Below are 17,522 nucleotides of genomic sequence, written 5' to 3'. Positions count from 1 at the left end.
ACCTCACACTCTCCAAATGAGAGGAGGTAGCCTTATATAGTTTTTCAAAAATAAATAAATGGCCGAGATCAAACAGTGATCAAGAGCCTAGATTGCAAGTTACAAACCCTAATTAGGGTTTCCTAAAACTCTACCAGTTGGAATGAGTAAGAAGAGGACATGTAGCGCAGCTGCTAATTTCACTGAGGAGAATGTCCAGTTTCCTCTTTGGTAGATTCAACATATCTGGACACAATTAGCCTAACTTCTTCCAGAGTGACACTTGGCAAGCTGCTAATATGGAAATCGATGATGTCCACATCATCAGTACACGTGGCGAGGATGCTCTCCCACTCGACTACTTGAGCCAGAAAATTCTCATCGATGAAGAGAAAGTTCGCAATCTTTGACAGATCACCCTTGTCAACCATTCCTGAGTCCTTGAAGAAGTTGGATTGGATCCTAACCCTCAGGTTTTCTGCCTGCAGGTGCTTCTCCCTTATACTCTCCTTTTTCCAGATTTCAGATGCTACATGGAACACCTTACTCAAAATTTCTCTAATGCTCTCCTCTGTCTCACAACACTTAGCCTCGGATCTTTTCAAAACCTTGATCCGAGTGACTAGTGCATAATACCAGGTACTGAAATCGTACCTGTCCCTAGCCTGTATGATGTGTGTATCCACCAAACTTCTCTTCGACAAGCCTCAGATTATTCTTAGATGTGGAAGTATCTCATCCTGAATCTCACCGATATCTTCCCAATTTATGGCCAAGTCCTGGATACGGCTGATCAATGAAGTAGCAGATTCATGAGCTGACACCAGATTTTCTACCATTGTATCAGCTTGCACTGAAACATCTGAAATCCATTCCTTAGCCTACGCGAATGTACCCTTCATGTCCTCATATTCCTTCATTGATTCATGTTGAAGAGGTTGTGGAGGGGTGATGGGGATCTCGCGGTTGAGTGGCCTGGTAAGGTGAAGAACATATTTCTTCCACTACTGGTTTTCGTCTTCAACCTTCCTCCTCTATTCTTTTTCTTGGGCTAAACTAGTCTTGAGAGCGTTACAAGAATCATCGAAGTACTGGACCTCTTGATCCTGGGCAGGCTTACCCAGTTCTATGGTAGTGATCTTGTAATCATCAGGGGTAACGCTGCCTCTAGTTTTCCCTTCCTTGGGTACCGCTATCTGCACTGTCCTGAAGCCTGCATTGTCTCTCTGGATCAAGGAAAACTTCCTAGCCGGTTTGAGTGGTTTGATCACGACTGGCTCATTCACCTTCTTTAGAAAGGCTGCGGTGATTTCTTCGGAATGGGCTGCCTTGGGGACCTTTGCCCTTATCTTCTCTCTTAGCCAATCAGGGACGGTCGATTTCTCAATGGCATTCTGATCAAACCTGTCATCTGCCTTCTCTGGTTCAGTATTTATACCATCCAAAAAGACCAATGGTGGATTAGGCGTTTCAACTTCTATAGCTACATCCTGCCTTCTGCTTGGATTTTAGACAAATGTCTCCAATACTTCTTCGACTGAAGGAGAAGGCACTCTTGCTCCCTCATCAACCATATACACCTCCATCTCCTGCTCTTCGACGGCATTTTGATCAGGTACGACGGATGCAGCACTTAGAATGGATAGACCTCCACTAGACTCTCGTCTTTCTCCTACGATCTTCTTCCCAATGGCCTTCCCAGGCTTCCAACTAGTTCTTTCCTCTTTCGAGATCCGACACTTTCCGGATTCTGAGCGTTGCTTGTAGAGGCACATGAGTTGGAAGGTAGGGAGTCATCTACTCCCATCAAATCATAGGTCAAGGTGACACCTTTAGCCTTTAATGGTTTCGTCCTTTCTGAGGTCCACCATTTGGAATACTCAACCACCGTCCTCATGAGGTCTGTCAGATCTGACTTCTCCCCTTCTTTCCAATCTATCAAGGCCAATGGTTCATCCTTCACCTTATCAAAACCTGGTTGCTGAAGCTCAAGGTTGTCCTTCACCTGGTCAGCTACTTTGAATACTTTTGTAGCCCTTACCATGCTTAAAGGAATCCTTGACCAGAATCTTTTCCTGATCTCGAAGCTATCGACTGCGTTAGCCCAATAATCTTCCAAATCTATTCTATGTTCAAAGGCCATCCCTTCGACTCTTCCTATGTTGTGGAACAGGTCAAAGTTCTTTCTTGCCTTGTACTGGTAGAAGGGATACCAAGTCAATTCTTTCTCAACCGTTGCAGTAGCCTGTGATGATGAACATGTCTTCAACTGATAGGGAGCTTCTAGGAAAGTGCTCATAGGCTAACTTGCTCCAAAAGGATCAATGTATTGGCCAAAACCTTGTAGGATCTGATGTGTATGTTTTACTCAACCTGTCTGGTTATTGAAGGGGCCTCACCTGCGAACAATCCCGGTCGAGGCAGGTCAGTGGCAACGGTGCAAACCCTAAGTCCCCATTCCGAAAAAGCGAAAAAGAAAACTTTCTAAAAATAGCCATACCGGGGATTGGGCCAGAAATGCCAAAAACGAAACTTCCTAAAAAATAGGAAAAAACAAAAAAGCAAACTTTCTAAAAATAGAAAGTTGTCCAAATTCATCTAGATCGATTGCGATATTCGTCCTTTGGCCTCTCTAAGCGCTTTGAAGGTGTCTTGACTCCAGAATCACTGGGTTTGCACAAACTAACTTCCAATCTTAGGCCCTGAAATGTTCGAAACTGAGCAAGGCTTTGGCAAAATTGGAGCAAAAGGTCACAGGATAATAACAAAAACCCTAGAATGCATAAAAAAAAAGGGTCCCCCATTTGCAATGGGGCGATGTGTGAAAAAGGTCACAACAAAAGGGAGGATTGTAATGTCCCTTCCTTAGGCGTATCAAACTATAGTGGAGGTTGGCCTACTATGAGAGTTTCGTAGGCCAGCAATGTGGGTTGGAGACCCAACCGAGGGTTGTGGAGCTCAGCAGGGAACTATACAAGCCTTTCAATTTGGAGTTTTGGGGTGAAACCATGATTAAAATTGAAATATTAAAGTTGGCCTTATGTGAATAGTAAAAAGTGAATAGTAACTGAGAAACATAAGATGAATAGTGAAAAGTGACCCCCCCTACCTAGTAACTCAAGTTATTTTTAAAAGGGGGCCATTTTGTCAATGAAAAATAGACCCTCAAACTCAATTTTAAGTTTTTAAGGCCAAAAAGAACCCCTCTCATGGATAAAACTTCTTGGAGAGTTATAAAAAGTGAATTTCATAACATTTGGGCTCATTCTTACCTCTCCATTTTTCAGATCAGCAGCTTGCATGAGGGTTTCAATAGCTTAGGGCTCCCATGAACGCCAACTTCTAGAAGATTTGGGGGATTTGGACGAAAACCCATCTCTTCGGGTATCAATTTCTATCATAATACAGCTTCAATATGCATATGGCAGCCTTCTTTCAGGATTTATGAGCAGATTTATCAGTTTGAGGGCAGATTTTATGCAATTGGTTGCAGGGCAGACCTTATAGAGGTCATTACTATCTATTTCCAGCTCTATTTAGTCATCCGCTACATTTTGGGATGACGATTTTCAAACCCTAGAATATATTTAGGGTTTTACCATTATTTGAAGCTAATTTCTATAATTTTAGTGGCTGGAATTTTACATCAGACCTATGAGCACATGTTAATGGTATGTTCATTGCTCTTTTAAGCCAAAATGAAAGCTTTTGATTATCTTCCTTATGTGTTATGCATTTTGATATGTTAAATCAGCAATCTCTTTTATGCAATATTGAAGAATCTTGCTTAAACTTTAAAACCAATCAAAACAAAAACAAAAACTAGTCAAACCCATCCAAACATACGCTGGCCAAAGACTTATCAACAAATAAACATTGCACATAACCTCTTATTTTGCATCAGACCTAGTAAAAATTGGATTGGGGATCTTTCAAATGGGCATGTAAAAAAGTTGGCTGCTGAATCATCAATTTATTCATACTTTTGCAAATTCAACAACTCTATCATTGTATTTTCCCACCTATTATATAAGTGGTCTTCCTCTTACTTCCAAAATGACCCTATGCAATTGATGTATTGGAATACTCGTCAATAGATAGCAATGGTGTGGATGGACATTACTTAGTAGGACTAGTAGTTTTTACCTCACTCCCCCCAACCTTGTGATTTTAACCAGTAGTACAACAATATATCCTCACAAACTCTAATCTCATGCCCAGTCTCACCTGACAATTAATAAATAATGTCAAACCATACCATAGCTCCCCAAAAAAATAGTTTTGCAAACATGACACAACCAATGCTTGCTGCCCCTTAAAATTTTTGCCCTTATTATTGCTTAAAATGGTTACAAATTGCAGATGGGGGTTTTTGGAGATGAAAAAGCCTTTTGTAAACTCTTGAAGAGAGGATGACAGGCATTTAAAACGGTCTTTTGGTGTTGCAACAACACTTGTGTTTAAATTTTCAGATCAACAAGAACCTCAAACACTCCCCTCAACTTCCTTTGGGTTTGCTTCTTCATTACTCATTTCATTGTCATCACTACTACCAATGCTCATTTTTAATGTCAAAGCTGAAAGAGAAAAGACATGTTTCAGAGGTTGCTTGCACTGTAGAGCTATGGTTTTGAACTGTTGTGTGATAGTATACTAAATTCTTTTTAAATAACTATAACCGAAGTTCCTACGTGTTATATAAAAATTTAAATAAAAGGGAGAAAAATGGACCACTACATCCATAATAAGTAAAATATACCTTAATAACTGGAAATGTAGTATTGTAGAGTGTAGAGCGGTTTCCCTGTCTAGCTGTGTGAATATCACTGCTGAGTGCTGATCAAATCAAAAAACCAAGAGGCAGAAGGTGGTGGCAAGATGCAAGCACAGAGGAATAGATATTACAAATAAAACATTGAATATGTTTTATTAGGGCTGGTAAGGGGTATGGGAGCAGTTTATTTATCATTTCATGAATTTTTTAATCTTTTTTAAACAACAAAAAACATTTGTCTGGCTGTGCCTAGGATGATCGAGAGACATCTTGGACATTTCTAGCCATCCAAGGGACAGATAGACATCTGGTGGACATTTCTTTCTAATTGGTGCCATTTTGGGATGTCCTAAGAGTTTTTGAGGAATTTTGGGGATGGCCAAGGGCATCCTTACCATCCTACCATCTTTGAAATGCCATAGGGATGGGGACAATGGCTTGGGGAATGGAGCCATGTCTCCTTAGAACACAATTGGAAAATGAGAAGAAAAAAAATGTAAATTTGCATATATAATGAAAAAACCACCATATAGTCATGAAAATTGTGATTTGAACATATTTTTTAGCTAAAAATCATCGATCCAATTAATTGAAAAAAAAAACAATTTTCCTGTAGGTTGGCAATTAATGGCAATTCCTACAACGATGGGTCAAACACTCAAATACTTTTGTCCAAGACTATTATCTGTTCACATCTACGTTAAACACAAACATAAAAACACATGCTGTTAATCTGACTTTAAGATTGCTTTTAGATTTAGAATAATTATGTTAATAGCAGACAGTTCCCCAGATACTGCTTCAAGATCTACTTGTCATTCAAGTCACCGATATTCTTACCACACTTTTGAATTCCAAACGCTATATATTTTGGCTCAAGAAGTACCTGTATGTACAATCAGTTAACACTATCCTACATTAGCATTCAGTGCCTGTCATACATCTCAGATTGTATATGAATGATGTAAATTATACTAAAAGAGCATACAACAAGTCACCCAGAAAACAGATTGAAGTGATAAGGCTATCCAAAACATTATGCATTAGACAAATAGTGCAGCAGGTTTTAAGAGAATGTACAAATGTACTCTTTTAATCAGTTCTTGATTATTGCTTTTCCAAGGTGGTATCTTATGTGATTTAACATGTGACAGAACTAGAACAATCTGGCAAAAGATTAGATGGATACAGAAATAATTAGTCAAGAGATTTTTTTGAACAGGTAATTCCAAAGCTCGCTTCTGTTTCTCTTTAAGGAATCCATTGGTACTGTAATTTGCTTGCCCTAAGTTCTTGAAGGTAGAAGCCTCATCCTGCCAACCAAAAAATTGGAAGTTGAGAAAACAGTGATGCTTTGTGCAATAGACAAAGTATCAAGGATGACATTTCTTCATTACAGCTATCTTTCCATTCAAAAAGCAATCTACAAGGAAAGCATAGCATTACAAATCCTTTCATTTACTAGAACACTGATTCTCGCAGGGATAAAAAGATAAATAATTGACAATGTTAGCAATGATTATGTGTAAAGTGATCTATCTAGATACAAGTAATTTCTTTGATGAAGTTTATTTACTAGTCATAGCAGAATTATTCTCAGACGGAAACAAAAGAAGAAAAGTGGAGTTAATGACTCCATATAGTTTTCCACCTGAACAATGTCCTGTAAAAATTTCTGGTAAGAAAGGAGTGTTGATATTTACAACTAACTTTAACTGTTCAATTATTTCTGGGTGTGCCTCACAGTTAGTTCAACAGCCTGGGAAACTTCAAAATATGATATTCCCAAGAAGCAAACTCCAGATTTGGGCCAACTCCCCTATATTGACGTGAAATTAAATAATTTATAAACGAAAAAGGATAAGAAAGTGCAAAACAAAGGAATGGACATACTAGACACCAAGATGGATTTGATGTTGAGACATACTCATAAACAAACACATAACAAACAGAATCTGTAATACTAATAAGTGGATTCTCAACTTAAAGCAGAGGTAAAAATACAATACTCCACAGAATTGCAGAATAATAACTGAACATGACACAAAGGAAGGAACTTATCGCTGAAAATTAAGAACCAAAATATCCAAGATATACACACTGTTTTGGCCTCAAAGGCTCTCAAAGATCTCTAAACATTGAAACCAAAGTTCTAAGATGTAATAAGAAGTCTTGAGAGGTTTACAAATGAACCCAGGGATCTGATTTATAGATAAACTGTAATGGACACCCTAAAATGCCCAAAAACTAAACCAACTGCTGATAGGAATTTAGTCAAACAGTTTGCATCCAACTCCTTATTTCTCCGTTTAATGTTTAAATCTCCTTATAGCTTCGGAAATGAAATGTTTGTTTGTTTTAAGTCTTTGCATAGATTTGAAATCACATAACATGAACTAGAAGGAAATTACAATAATATGCAACATGAAGATTGAACTACTGCTGATATGATATTATTTCCAGAATTATTAAAATCAAATACATAGCAGATTTTTCAACTCACTAAATACTCCAGCATTTTTGACATAATATTCCAGCAATGACTTCCCATCTTGCTGCTACAGTAACATGAATAGTGCATGCTACAGTAACGTGAATAGTGTCATGCTACAGTAGCGTGAATAGTGTCATGCTACAGTAACGTGAATAGTGCTGCGCTACAGTGCTGCTACAGTATTAATTAGTTTTCAATCAGTCCAATATCTTCATAAAATCATCCCTTCAGAATGGCATAAGCATTGGTCAAGAAGTGGAGAAGGTATGAGCAAAACACCAAATTTGCCTGTAGCTGGAGATGCACCAAATCTGCTTGTTAATGAAGCTGATAGCAATGGATTCCAAAGGCCAAACCCCAAGGGAATGACGTCTAGAATGTCACAAGAGAGGATAGATGTCCTCTAATACCAAAAACGGATCTGCAACTCACACATCAATTTCTTCTCATATTCAACATGCTGAATGAAGCCACAAAAGCTTCCTTTTATTCTTTCTCCAAGGATCGACCCAACTCACTTGAGCAATGTGGGATAAAAGATGTGCAATATAAAACATATTAAAATATTCACTTATCTCTCCCTTGGGTGCCCCTTTGATTTGCACACATCCCCATAAAATAAATATTAAAGTAACACTTTAATATTTTACAATTAAATTAAATGTTACTTTAATAACACTTCAAGCATTAAAATATATTAACAATCAGACTCCGAATAGTGCGAGTGATAGCTCGTCGGAAAGCTCTCGCCGAGGAGTATCGAATCCAATCACCAAAACTAGCCTCCGTTGTGTCTTGCTGACTTACTAAAAATAGTAAGTATGCCTGAAACTAAGTAAATCAACTCCGTTTTGGCCCAAACTAGAAATGACTAGGCCAAAACACTCTAGGATCCCCTTAAACCCTTCGTTAGCCCTCGGGACCATGTAGAGATAGGCTAACGCACATACACTTGGTCAACTGCTAAAGTGGGGATATTACATAAACTACAGCATGCAGGGTCAACAAGGACCGAGATAATTGATGAGGTGGAATTTGATGGACGCTTATTGCTTGGGAAATTTAGAGTCAATATTTGCCCACCACATGCAAGGGACAAGCGAAACATTGCGATAGTCTCGATGAATTGCTTTGCTATTTCATTACTTTTGAAGTCACAATCTCCATCAAATCCATTTAAATCAATGGTCCTTGTATTTTCTTTTTATGTCAAAAATAACAATTCCATGTCATCTTCTATGTAGTATCCCAGCCAAATATTAGTGTTTATGAATTTCTGATTTAAATATTTAACCTGCCAGAGTGATGAAGGCTTAATGACCCTCTCAAACCACACATGCAAATAAATTAAATATTTGACTTAAAATCTAATATAGGGTAGTCTCTTAACCCAAATTACATACATATGCAACTCAGATATGCAAGTAAATGTAAAAAATCCAAATGTTCACGAAATGAACAAACTACATAGCAAATCTGGAAATGCATTGCACGGCAGCCTTATAGGCATCACAAACACTCCAAAATCTGATATAAACTGATAATAATCAGTCACAATAACAAAAAGAAATTACAAGCTAAAACACTTCTTCATCTCATGCATCCTACTGCAAAACTGGTTCTCAAACCTTCAGGCTGGAACAAGAATCAACGTGGCTTCAAATCTTTAAGCCTGAAATCTACCTATAATAATATTTCTCCATCTTCAAACCTGCACTTTCTTCTTCCCCTCAAACTTCTCAAAAATCTAAAAAGGGAATCCTCAAATGAATGTTGAAACTTGCCTTTTAACCACCATAGTTATTAGGTTTGGTAAACTCCAAAAAGTCACGCCCAAACAAGAGAAATACATCTTCCCAACTTAGAAATTGCCTTCAAAGCTTCTACATACTTTATCACCCCTGCCTCCCAACTTGCCAAGAATATCAGTTCATATGCCATCAACTCCACTCAAGAGGACCCAGAAATAGAAATTGCTCAATTACTCATTCTTGGGCACCCATTTGTGAACATTTAGCATTAACGAAACTCTCTTTGAGTTAATGCAAGTTGGAACTCCTATTTCCCACGTCCAAAAAGGAATATTCCAACTTTGAGGAAGAATATGCCAAATTCAAATTTGAATCTCCTGTCCACCATGGATGCTCCTACATCACAAAGAGTAGGGAAACTGTTGAAGAAAGATTATATGCCACTATCATCATTGCAACTACGAGAACTCGTTTAGAGGTGGGGATTGGATTTTATCAATTCTCTTAAGGTCAGCCAACTCCATCGGTGTAAATGCATCGTTGTAGCAATAGAGTACTTAAAAAATGAGCAAAAGCTAGAGCATTGCTAGACAACACAACACTAAGCACTGCTAGATCCATTTGTGAACACATAGTTACCAGATATGGCCTTCCCATATAGATAACTAGTGACAAAGGGGGAAGCAATGTGACCATGTGATACAAGCAACTTTCAGATATTTTATACCCTCGTGAGCCTATACTACCCATGAGCAAATGGTCAAGTGGAGTCGATGAATAAAGTAGTGACCTTGTCATTCATAAATTGTGTGGCATCGAAAGAAACAATTGGAAGAGGTTACCAGCCATATTATGGGCTTACAAAACAACATACAAACTAACGACAGCACACAACCTTCCAACTGACATACGGCCAAGAAGTCATCATTCTTGCAAAAACGGATTTTCCAATTAAATAAGTTCGACAAATGAAGAATACTAGCACAATGGGCAACTAAGGTGATGCAAAAATGGTGGAAATACTACCGTGACAAGCATCTCCTAAGAATGAACTTCTAACAGGGGCAATTAGTTTTTAAATATACAGCCATAATCAAATTAAGCTCATTAAGTTTAAGGTAAGGTGGTTAAGACCTTGTAAAATAAGAGAAGCACTAGGTAATGGATCCATAAATTTGGGAAACTTAGATGGCACTTTGCTAAAAGACACTATCGATGGGTTTAAAATGAAGGTGCACAAGGAGTGACAAGAAGCCACCATCATCGCAAATGTGATAGATTGTATGATCGCGGAGAATGAAGAAGTTACCAAGGAGATCCTAAAGAAGCCAATTGGAAATGCCATAGCCCAAACGCACTTGTACCAAATTAAATGTTTGTTTGGTGCACCAGCCAAATAGATAGAGATATATGGCAAATGGAGATTGCATGCCCCATATTTGGGAATATGATTGAGATACAAAAGAGTAGGGAAACTGTTGAAGAAAGATTATATGCCACTATCATCATTGCAACTACGAGAACTCGTTTAGAGGTGGGGATTGGATTTTATCAATTCTCTTAAGGTCAGCCAACTCCATCGGTGTAAATGCATCGTTGTAGCAATAGAGTACTTAAAAAATGAGCAAAAGCTAGAGCATTGCTAGACAACACAACACTAAGCACTGCTAGATCCATTTGTGAACACATAGTTACCAGATATGGCCTTCCCATATAGATAACTAGTGACAAAGGGGGAAGCAATGTGACCATGTGATACAAGCAACTTTCAGATATTTTATACCCTCGTGAGCCTATACTACCCATGAGCAAATGGTCAAGTGGAGTCGATGAATAAAGTAGTGACCTTGTCATTCATAAATTGTGTGGCATCGAAAGAAACAATTGGAAGAGGTTACCAGCCATATTATGGGCTTACAAAACAACATACAAACTAACGACAGCACACAACCTTCCAACTGACATACGGCCAAGAAGTCATCATTCTTGCAAAAACGGATTTTCCAATTAAATAAGTTCGACAAATGAAGAATACTAGCACAATGGGCAACTAAGGTGATGCAAAAATGGTGGAAATACTACCGTGACAAGCATCTCCTAAGAATGAACTTCTAACAGGGGCAATTAGTTTTTAAATATACAGCCATAATCAAATTAAGCTCATTAAGTTTAAGGTAAGGTGGTTAAGACCTTGTAAAATAAGAGAAGCACTAGGTAATGGATCCATAAATTTGGGAAACTTAGATGGCACTTTGCTAAAAGACACTATCGATGGGTTTAAAATGAAGGTGCACAAGGAGTGACAAGAAGCCACCATCATCGCAAATGTGATAGATTGTATGATCGCGGAGAATGAAGAAGTTACCAAGGAGATCCTAAAGAAGCCAATTGGAAATGCCATAGCCCAAACGCACTTGTACCAAATTAAATGTTTGTTTGGTGCACCAGCCAAATAGATAGAGATATATGGCAAATGGAGATTGCATGCCCCATATTTGGGAATATGATTGAGATACATTAGTTATGAATTATATTCGGAAGAGGAAGGATCAACTCAACCTAATGATGGGATAAAATAAGAATATTGTAATCAACCCACTAAGTAATATTTCGATTTCTTTGATCAATGCTCATTCCTACTTTTGGTTGAAGAATAAGCCTAGCATCTTCATCTGATAGTAATTGAAGAACACTACATTGTGGTCGAACATTCTGGCTATGATCAAGCAATATCAAAATATGTAAAAAAAATTACTTAATGCGATATGCTACTCCACCACCCTCTATACCATGAACAACTGGAAATTGGCGAACTATACATAGTCTTGCAACCAATCCATCCATACGAAGTGAAGATATTACATGGTATTAGTAAAAGGAGGATGATTTATTAATTCTCAATGGAACAAAATGAATAAAGGTATGGCAAATTTTTCTATGGCTGAAGAAACTTTTCAATTGGAATTTGTTGAAACTTGCTATGTGCATGAGTGTTATGAAGGACTGTATGAAAGCTGTAAATGAGGTATGAAATGGAGGTAAAGTTGCAAAATTTAAATTTGAAGGATGAAAAATGAAAAAAGAAAAACAAAAAATAATGAAAATTTGAAAATTAAAAAAACAAAATATAAGTGGAAAAATCAATTAAAAAAAACAAAATTTGATGAACCTAAGTTGAAAAAAGTAATAAAATAAGAACAAATAAAAGGTCTAGACCACCCTTGAGTGTACCATCTATAGAAGGCAACATATGGCTGGCTTCTTTTTATCCTACGGCTACCATACATTTTGCCTCAGCTCAATTCTTTCTACCATACAGTCTAATTTATGCAACCATACGACCATAGCTAATGATCACTGTTGTTGGACAACATGGTTAAAAGGTCATCATACAATCCAATCATCCATCCTACAACCTCTTGCAATTGCACTTCCTCCTGCCGTATGATATGGTTTAGCTCTCCTCACTGTACAATCTGCACTAAACCTCCTTGCCATAATTGTTCTAGACTTTGCTATACAGTCAGAAATCTTCTTTGCTATACAACCTCCACATTCAATTGCACGAACTTATAACTCACCTTTCTTTACATTGTGCAATCTCTAGTTGGGACTTCTTCATTTGTATAGCTTGGGAGTTCTTCAATTGCATAGCTTGATGATAATCTTCTTATTGTATGCCTTGAGTGTTCTTAAATTGTACAACTTGTTAGTTTTCTTACTGTATGGCTTGCTATTCATAGTATTATATGGCCATTACTTGAGAATTTTTTTTGTATGGCCTACAAGTTCCATTATATGCCTTGCATATCAATATCCTCATCATTGTATGACCTTCCAATTGTCCTAGCAAAAATTCTATGCCAGTTATAAACTCTACCCAACCTACTAAATGAAGTACTGTTTACATCATGGAATCAAAGGGACTTATTAAAAATCAGTTACAACTACTTTCTTGAACAAGAAATAAATTGGCTAAGCTAGCCCAATATTTGTTCAATATTGTACAGTTCAACACTTACAAAACTCACAAAGGGAAAAAAATAATGGAGGAAAGGCTAACACTCATCGACGGGAAAGAAATAGTAAAGGAAAGCCCACCTAAAAATGCTACAACATACAAGCCAAAAATTTTGATAAATGAGAAAAGAGGGAAGCAACCAATAGCAAAAGAGGAAAACTTAATAGATTTCATCATATGGGCAAACTTGACAACAATAGAATGGCACAATAATTCAAAAGACCACCCATTGAAGGATGCTCTTCGAGATGCCAAGGTAGATAAAGTCGTTCAAATTTCATATTTTAATTTCTGAGAATCGGAACCTTATTTGAAAAATATGGTTGCCCAATACAACATGTTGTCCTCATTTTTGTTTTAAAAAATGAAGGACCATTACATAAATTTTTTGTGAAAAAATGAAAAAAATTACTCTATGGCACGCTTCCTGAGGCATAATTTCGACTAATCCTTGGACTGGCTTAATCCTCAATTCATCCTCAAACTACGTTTCGAATTTCGTCGCATTCTGAATTCGTTTGCTATGTCTTTCCTTCAATTTCAGGTTTTTTCTCCCTAATTGCAAGTGGAGAATTTTTCTTGAACTGCAAGTTTTAATGATTTCCATTGTTTTGGTCTTTGTAGGGATCTTTTTAGCTTATTACATGTGCACTTTATTGAGAAATTAAAACTTGTAATTTGCTTTAAATTTCCCCTTTATTGTTTTTATTGTTTTTTGGCTTTTTCAGTTAAAATAGGGATTTTTTGGTTAAGTTACAAGTAAACTTGTAATTCTCGCCAAAAACCCCCACTTTAATGGTTTTTATATGTAATTTTTTGGTTGAGTTACAAGTAAACAAGTATTACGTAAAGAGAGAAAAAGATTGTAAGCGACATATCAACAAGTGGATCCAAGAGCCACGAGCCTCCTTCTCAAGGTGGGCTAAGTTGTACCGCTGTGATTTCAAATGGGAGATACGAGACACCATAACCCTTCTCGTGGGTCTTGAACATTCTAATGTTTTTGAGCTCTGGATGTACCAGTTCATCATGTTCATTGTTGGTTGAAAATTTTGTACACTTGGGAAAATATACAAAAGTGTGGTTTCAACCACAGCACATGAGTAAAACTCTCCTAATTAAGGGAACGCTCCCCCTATCTAACTACAACTTTGAAAATAAAATAGGATGGGACAACAATCTTTCTTCTTCCTTCAAGAAAGACAATATCCTTTTCTCTTCACAGAAAAGGATAGCGATTGAATATGAACAGCAGTAACCACTTTCAAATGAAATGAGAGAAAGAAAATGAAGTTTCCTGAAAGCGCAAAGACTTCCGTCACTTCCTTCGAGACGAGACAACAATATGAAGCTCAAAGACTTGATTATATGAAGTCCTATCTACCCTTTTCTATACTAATGCTATGAAGAACAAATTATAACAGCTCAAAGACTGGGATATCTTATTCTTTTCTACTCTAAACAATGGGAAGTAGTATAAGCGCAAAGACTTGCAGCTATTTCTCACAGAATCTATTCCTAAATTCTCTTGAGAACAAGTGAAAGCACAAAGACTTGCAGCTTTTCTCAACAAAATATTTATTTTAATCTATATTAAACTCAACTACTTGCAGCACAAAGACTGCAAATCAAATGTGATTAAGCTCTTTAGGAATACTTGCAAGAAAGATAATATAGAACACTAACTCAAGAATGTAGCACAAAGACTCAAAGCTTGAGAAATTTCCTTCTATAACTTTCAAATCTTGAATTTACACATGAAAGCTCAAAGACTTCTTTGTTGTAAATTTGGTAGAGTTTTTGCTTGCTTTCCAAAAGATAAAGATTACAATAGACCCCTCAAGTATTTATAGAAGAGGAGCCTTGAGAAAAAGGTGGGAGGATCCTAACTAACTTGAGAGATTCTCTCAACCACCAAGACTTATTCAATAACTAACTAAGACTTCAATAACTAACTAAGACTTATTCCAACTACAGTCCTAATTGGACACAACTTGTAGTTGTCTTACATGTAATTACAAAAGTGCAAGTAATGTGTAACTTGCATTTTACAAAAATTACTTTTACATGTAACTTGTCAAAACAAAATTACAACTAAAGATTACAAAGGTGGAAAAATACAATTAAGTGTTGAAAAACACTTAAGTTGCATTACGTGAAGACACGAATCCTTTAAATTTATGGATGCTCGTTTGTAGTTCCTCGGGATTCGGTTCATGGGTGTTCTTGGCAATAACCATGGTCTTCACAATAGTGTCATGACACCGGAGGGGCGCAGAGTTGTTTTTATCCAAGATAGACTAGATTTCATGCAAAAAGGCTTGGTGTTTCATCAATATCTTAATTGAAGCGGCCGAGAATTGTTCGCTCCTCCATTCATTATGAATCCTCATCTGTAAATCAGCAAGAACTTCTTCTTCTGGAATCAACTCTCCATCTTGACTTACTATGTTGCAAGAGGCCTTTTCACAATGTAAGACAATATCTCGGAAAACTTCACCCCAGAATCTTTTTGCATCACCGATCTCCTCAATAAGGGATTTAAGAACAAGGGTCTTGTTTTCCAGGAGTTTTTCAAATTCCAAGTACATGATCCTGGAAGAGATGATGGCATGCTCCTGCAAAACAGTCAGTTGTTGTTGGGGCATAGTACGCCAGATTGTCAAACTTTCTTCAACACTTTCCAGATTCTTTTTGAAAGTATTAAAAGTTTGATCCAATTTCTCCTCAATGGTCTCTAACTTAGACATCATCTGAAAAATGTCTTTCATTACCTATGCACATAGATCATGAAGCTGATCAACCCAAGAATCCAGTGCTTGTACCTTCTGAGCAGCCCTTTCCACTCCACGAATTGATTCTTGAGAACTAGAAGTACCTATGGATTTACTCCCTTTAGCAGCAGGTTTTGTGATTTTATGAACGGCTGCCATAAGTTGTCGGTTTTCCTCTTCTAGCTTGGCTTTCTTTGCTAGAAGTTCATCACACCTTTGCTCCAGCGAAGCAATAGAAAACTGAGCATCATGTTTAATGACCTCATGCGTTTGTTTGCCCAACTCTATCCTTGTAACCTTATAATCAGTAGCTGACATTTCTTCAAGTGGCTTATCTGCAATAGGTTCCACAATTTCAGCTACCTTCATCTTGTTGTTGTCAACTGTTACTCTGGAGATAGTTTTGATCTTCTTAGCAACTTTGGATCTGGATTGTTTCAGTTGCTGATAGTGAAAGGCATCAGGTGAGATTTCTTGCTTTTTCCTTTTCGGAGTAAAAGAACTAAGCCATGGAGGCAAAGTCATCAACTCCCCTTCAGTAGCAGTTGTAGGCAAAGGAGAAGCAGTTTCTGCTTGAATCACCGTGGTCATCCTGGGAGGAATATTTGTTTGGACAGCGACTAAGTTTTTCTCAGTTACCAACGGGCATGAAGATTGTCTCATAAACTCTTCAAAATCAGAAGTGGAAGTATCGATTTCTGATAACTGGATGCAAGTAGGAATATCCTTAGAAATTTCCAACACAATCTCTTGTTGATGATCAAGAGATGGCTCATATGCTGAAATGGGAATAGCATTCTGAGGAGATTCATCCACAAGCAAATCAGGAGGAGAAAGAGGCGTCTCAATGGAAACTGGAGGAATGATCTCATGAGGCGAGTCTAAAACGGGAGACTTATGAGCATCATCAGATTGCTGCCCTTCTTCTGGATTATCCAGATCGATCACCTGAACATGAAATCGTGATTTTTCCTTCCCACGAACTGTCGTCTCCTCAGGAGGAAGCACTACTGCCCGACTTACTCACAACTTGATCCTTGTGCCCGAAGACGATGCACCTTCCTTGTTGTCAATCTGAATCTCAGACTTACGTCCAAGAGGCCCCATAGAATCATCTTCTTTTCCAACCTTGATTTTTATAAGTCTAACAACATTATTTTTCAACCATGCGTTAGTGTTAGCCAAGATAGGCTTAAATCTCTCAAGGATGGATATGCACTCTTTGTGTGACCATTGGATCAAAGGAAGTGGAGCTTCCTCAACCCTCTGAGAAATGTATTCAGGATCAAGTATGTGCCCATAATCAATCATCCCTTGTGGAATATCCACCAAGTTCAAATCAACAATTTGCTCAAAAGTGAATCTGCAGTAATCCATCTTCAGAACTTCGGCTTCTGTGCGGACATCTACCCAGATGTCCTCAATGTGATGCACATGCACAAAGGATTTCTTGATCTTCTCCTTCATACCCTTGTAATCAAAATCAGCTCTAGGTTTAAACTTTTTGAGCTTGATTTCCTGCAATTCAGTCTCCATGGCCTTAGCTTTCACAGATTTGACAAGGGAATACCGGCCAATTTTCAATGGATTTGTGGTAGAGATCCCCATTCCAACCTTGTGTCTAGCACACTGAAAAGTGTGGACAGCCATGATCTATCTTCCCAACTCCATAAGAATGATCTTGTCAGTCGAATATCTAGGAAGCATATATGGCTGACCACCATAGCAT

The 17,522-nt window shown here is 37.7% G+C and overlaps 1 protein-coding gene across 5 annotated transcripts in view; it reads right to left on the bottom strand.

Annotated features, from left to right (window-relative positions):
- Positions 1 to 17,522, bottom strand: part of LOC131033225 (exonuclease 1) — a 200,388-nt gene that overhangs the window by 96,765 nt on the left and 86,101 nt on the right. For all 5 annotated transcript variants that reach the window (XM_059209863.1, XM_059209864.1, XM_059209865.1 and 2 more), the window contains exon 8: positions 5,943 to 6,066. In XM_059209863.1, coding sequence (XP_059065846.1) covers positions 5,943 to 6,066 — 124 coding nt within the window. The remainder of the gene's footprint in view (positions 1 to 5,942; positions 6,067 to 17,522) is intronic.

The sequence above is a fragment of the Cryptomeria japonica genome, chromosome 8 (genome assembly GCF_030272615.1).
Source record: "Cryptomeria japonica chromosome 8, Sugi_1.0, whole genome shotgun sequence".
Classification (NCBI taxonomy): Eukaryota; Viridiplantae; Streptophyta; class Pinopsida; order Cupressales; family Cupressaceae; genus Cryptomeria; species Cryptomeria japonica.
Note: the sequence above shows the minus strand (reverse complement) of the source record. Positions and strands in the feature narration are given on the sequence as shown.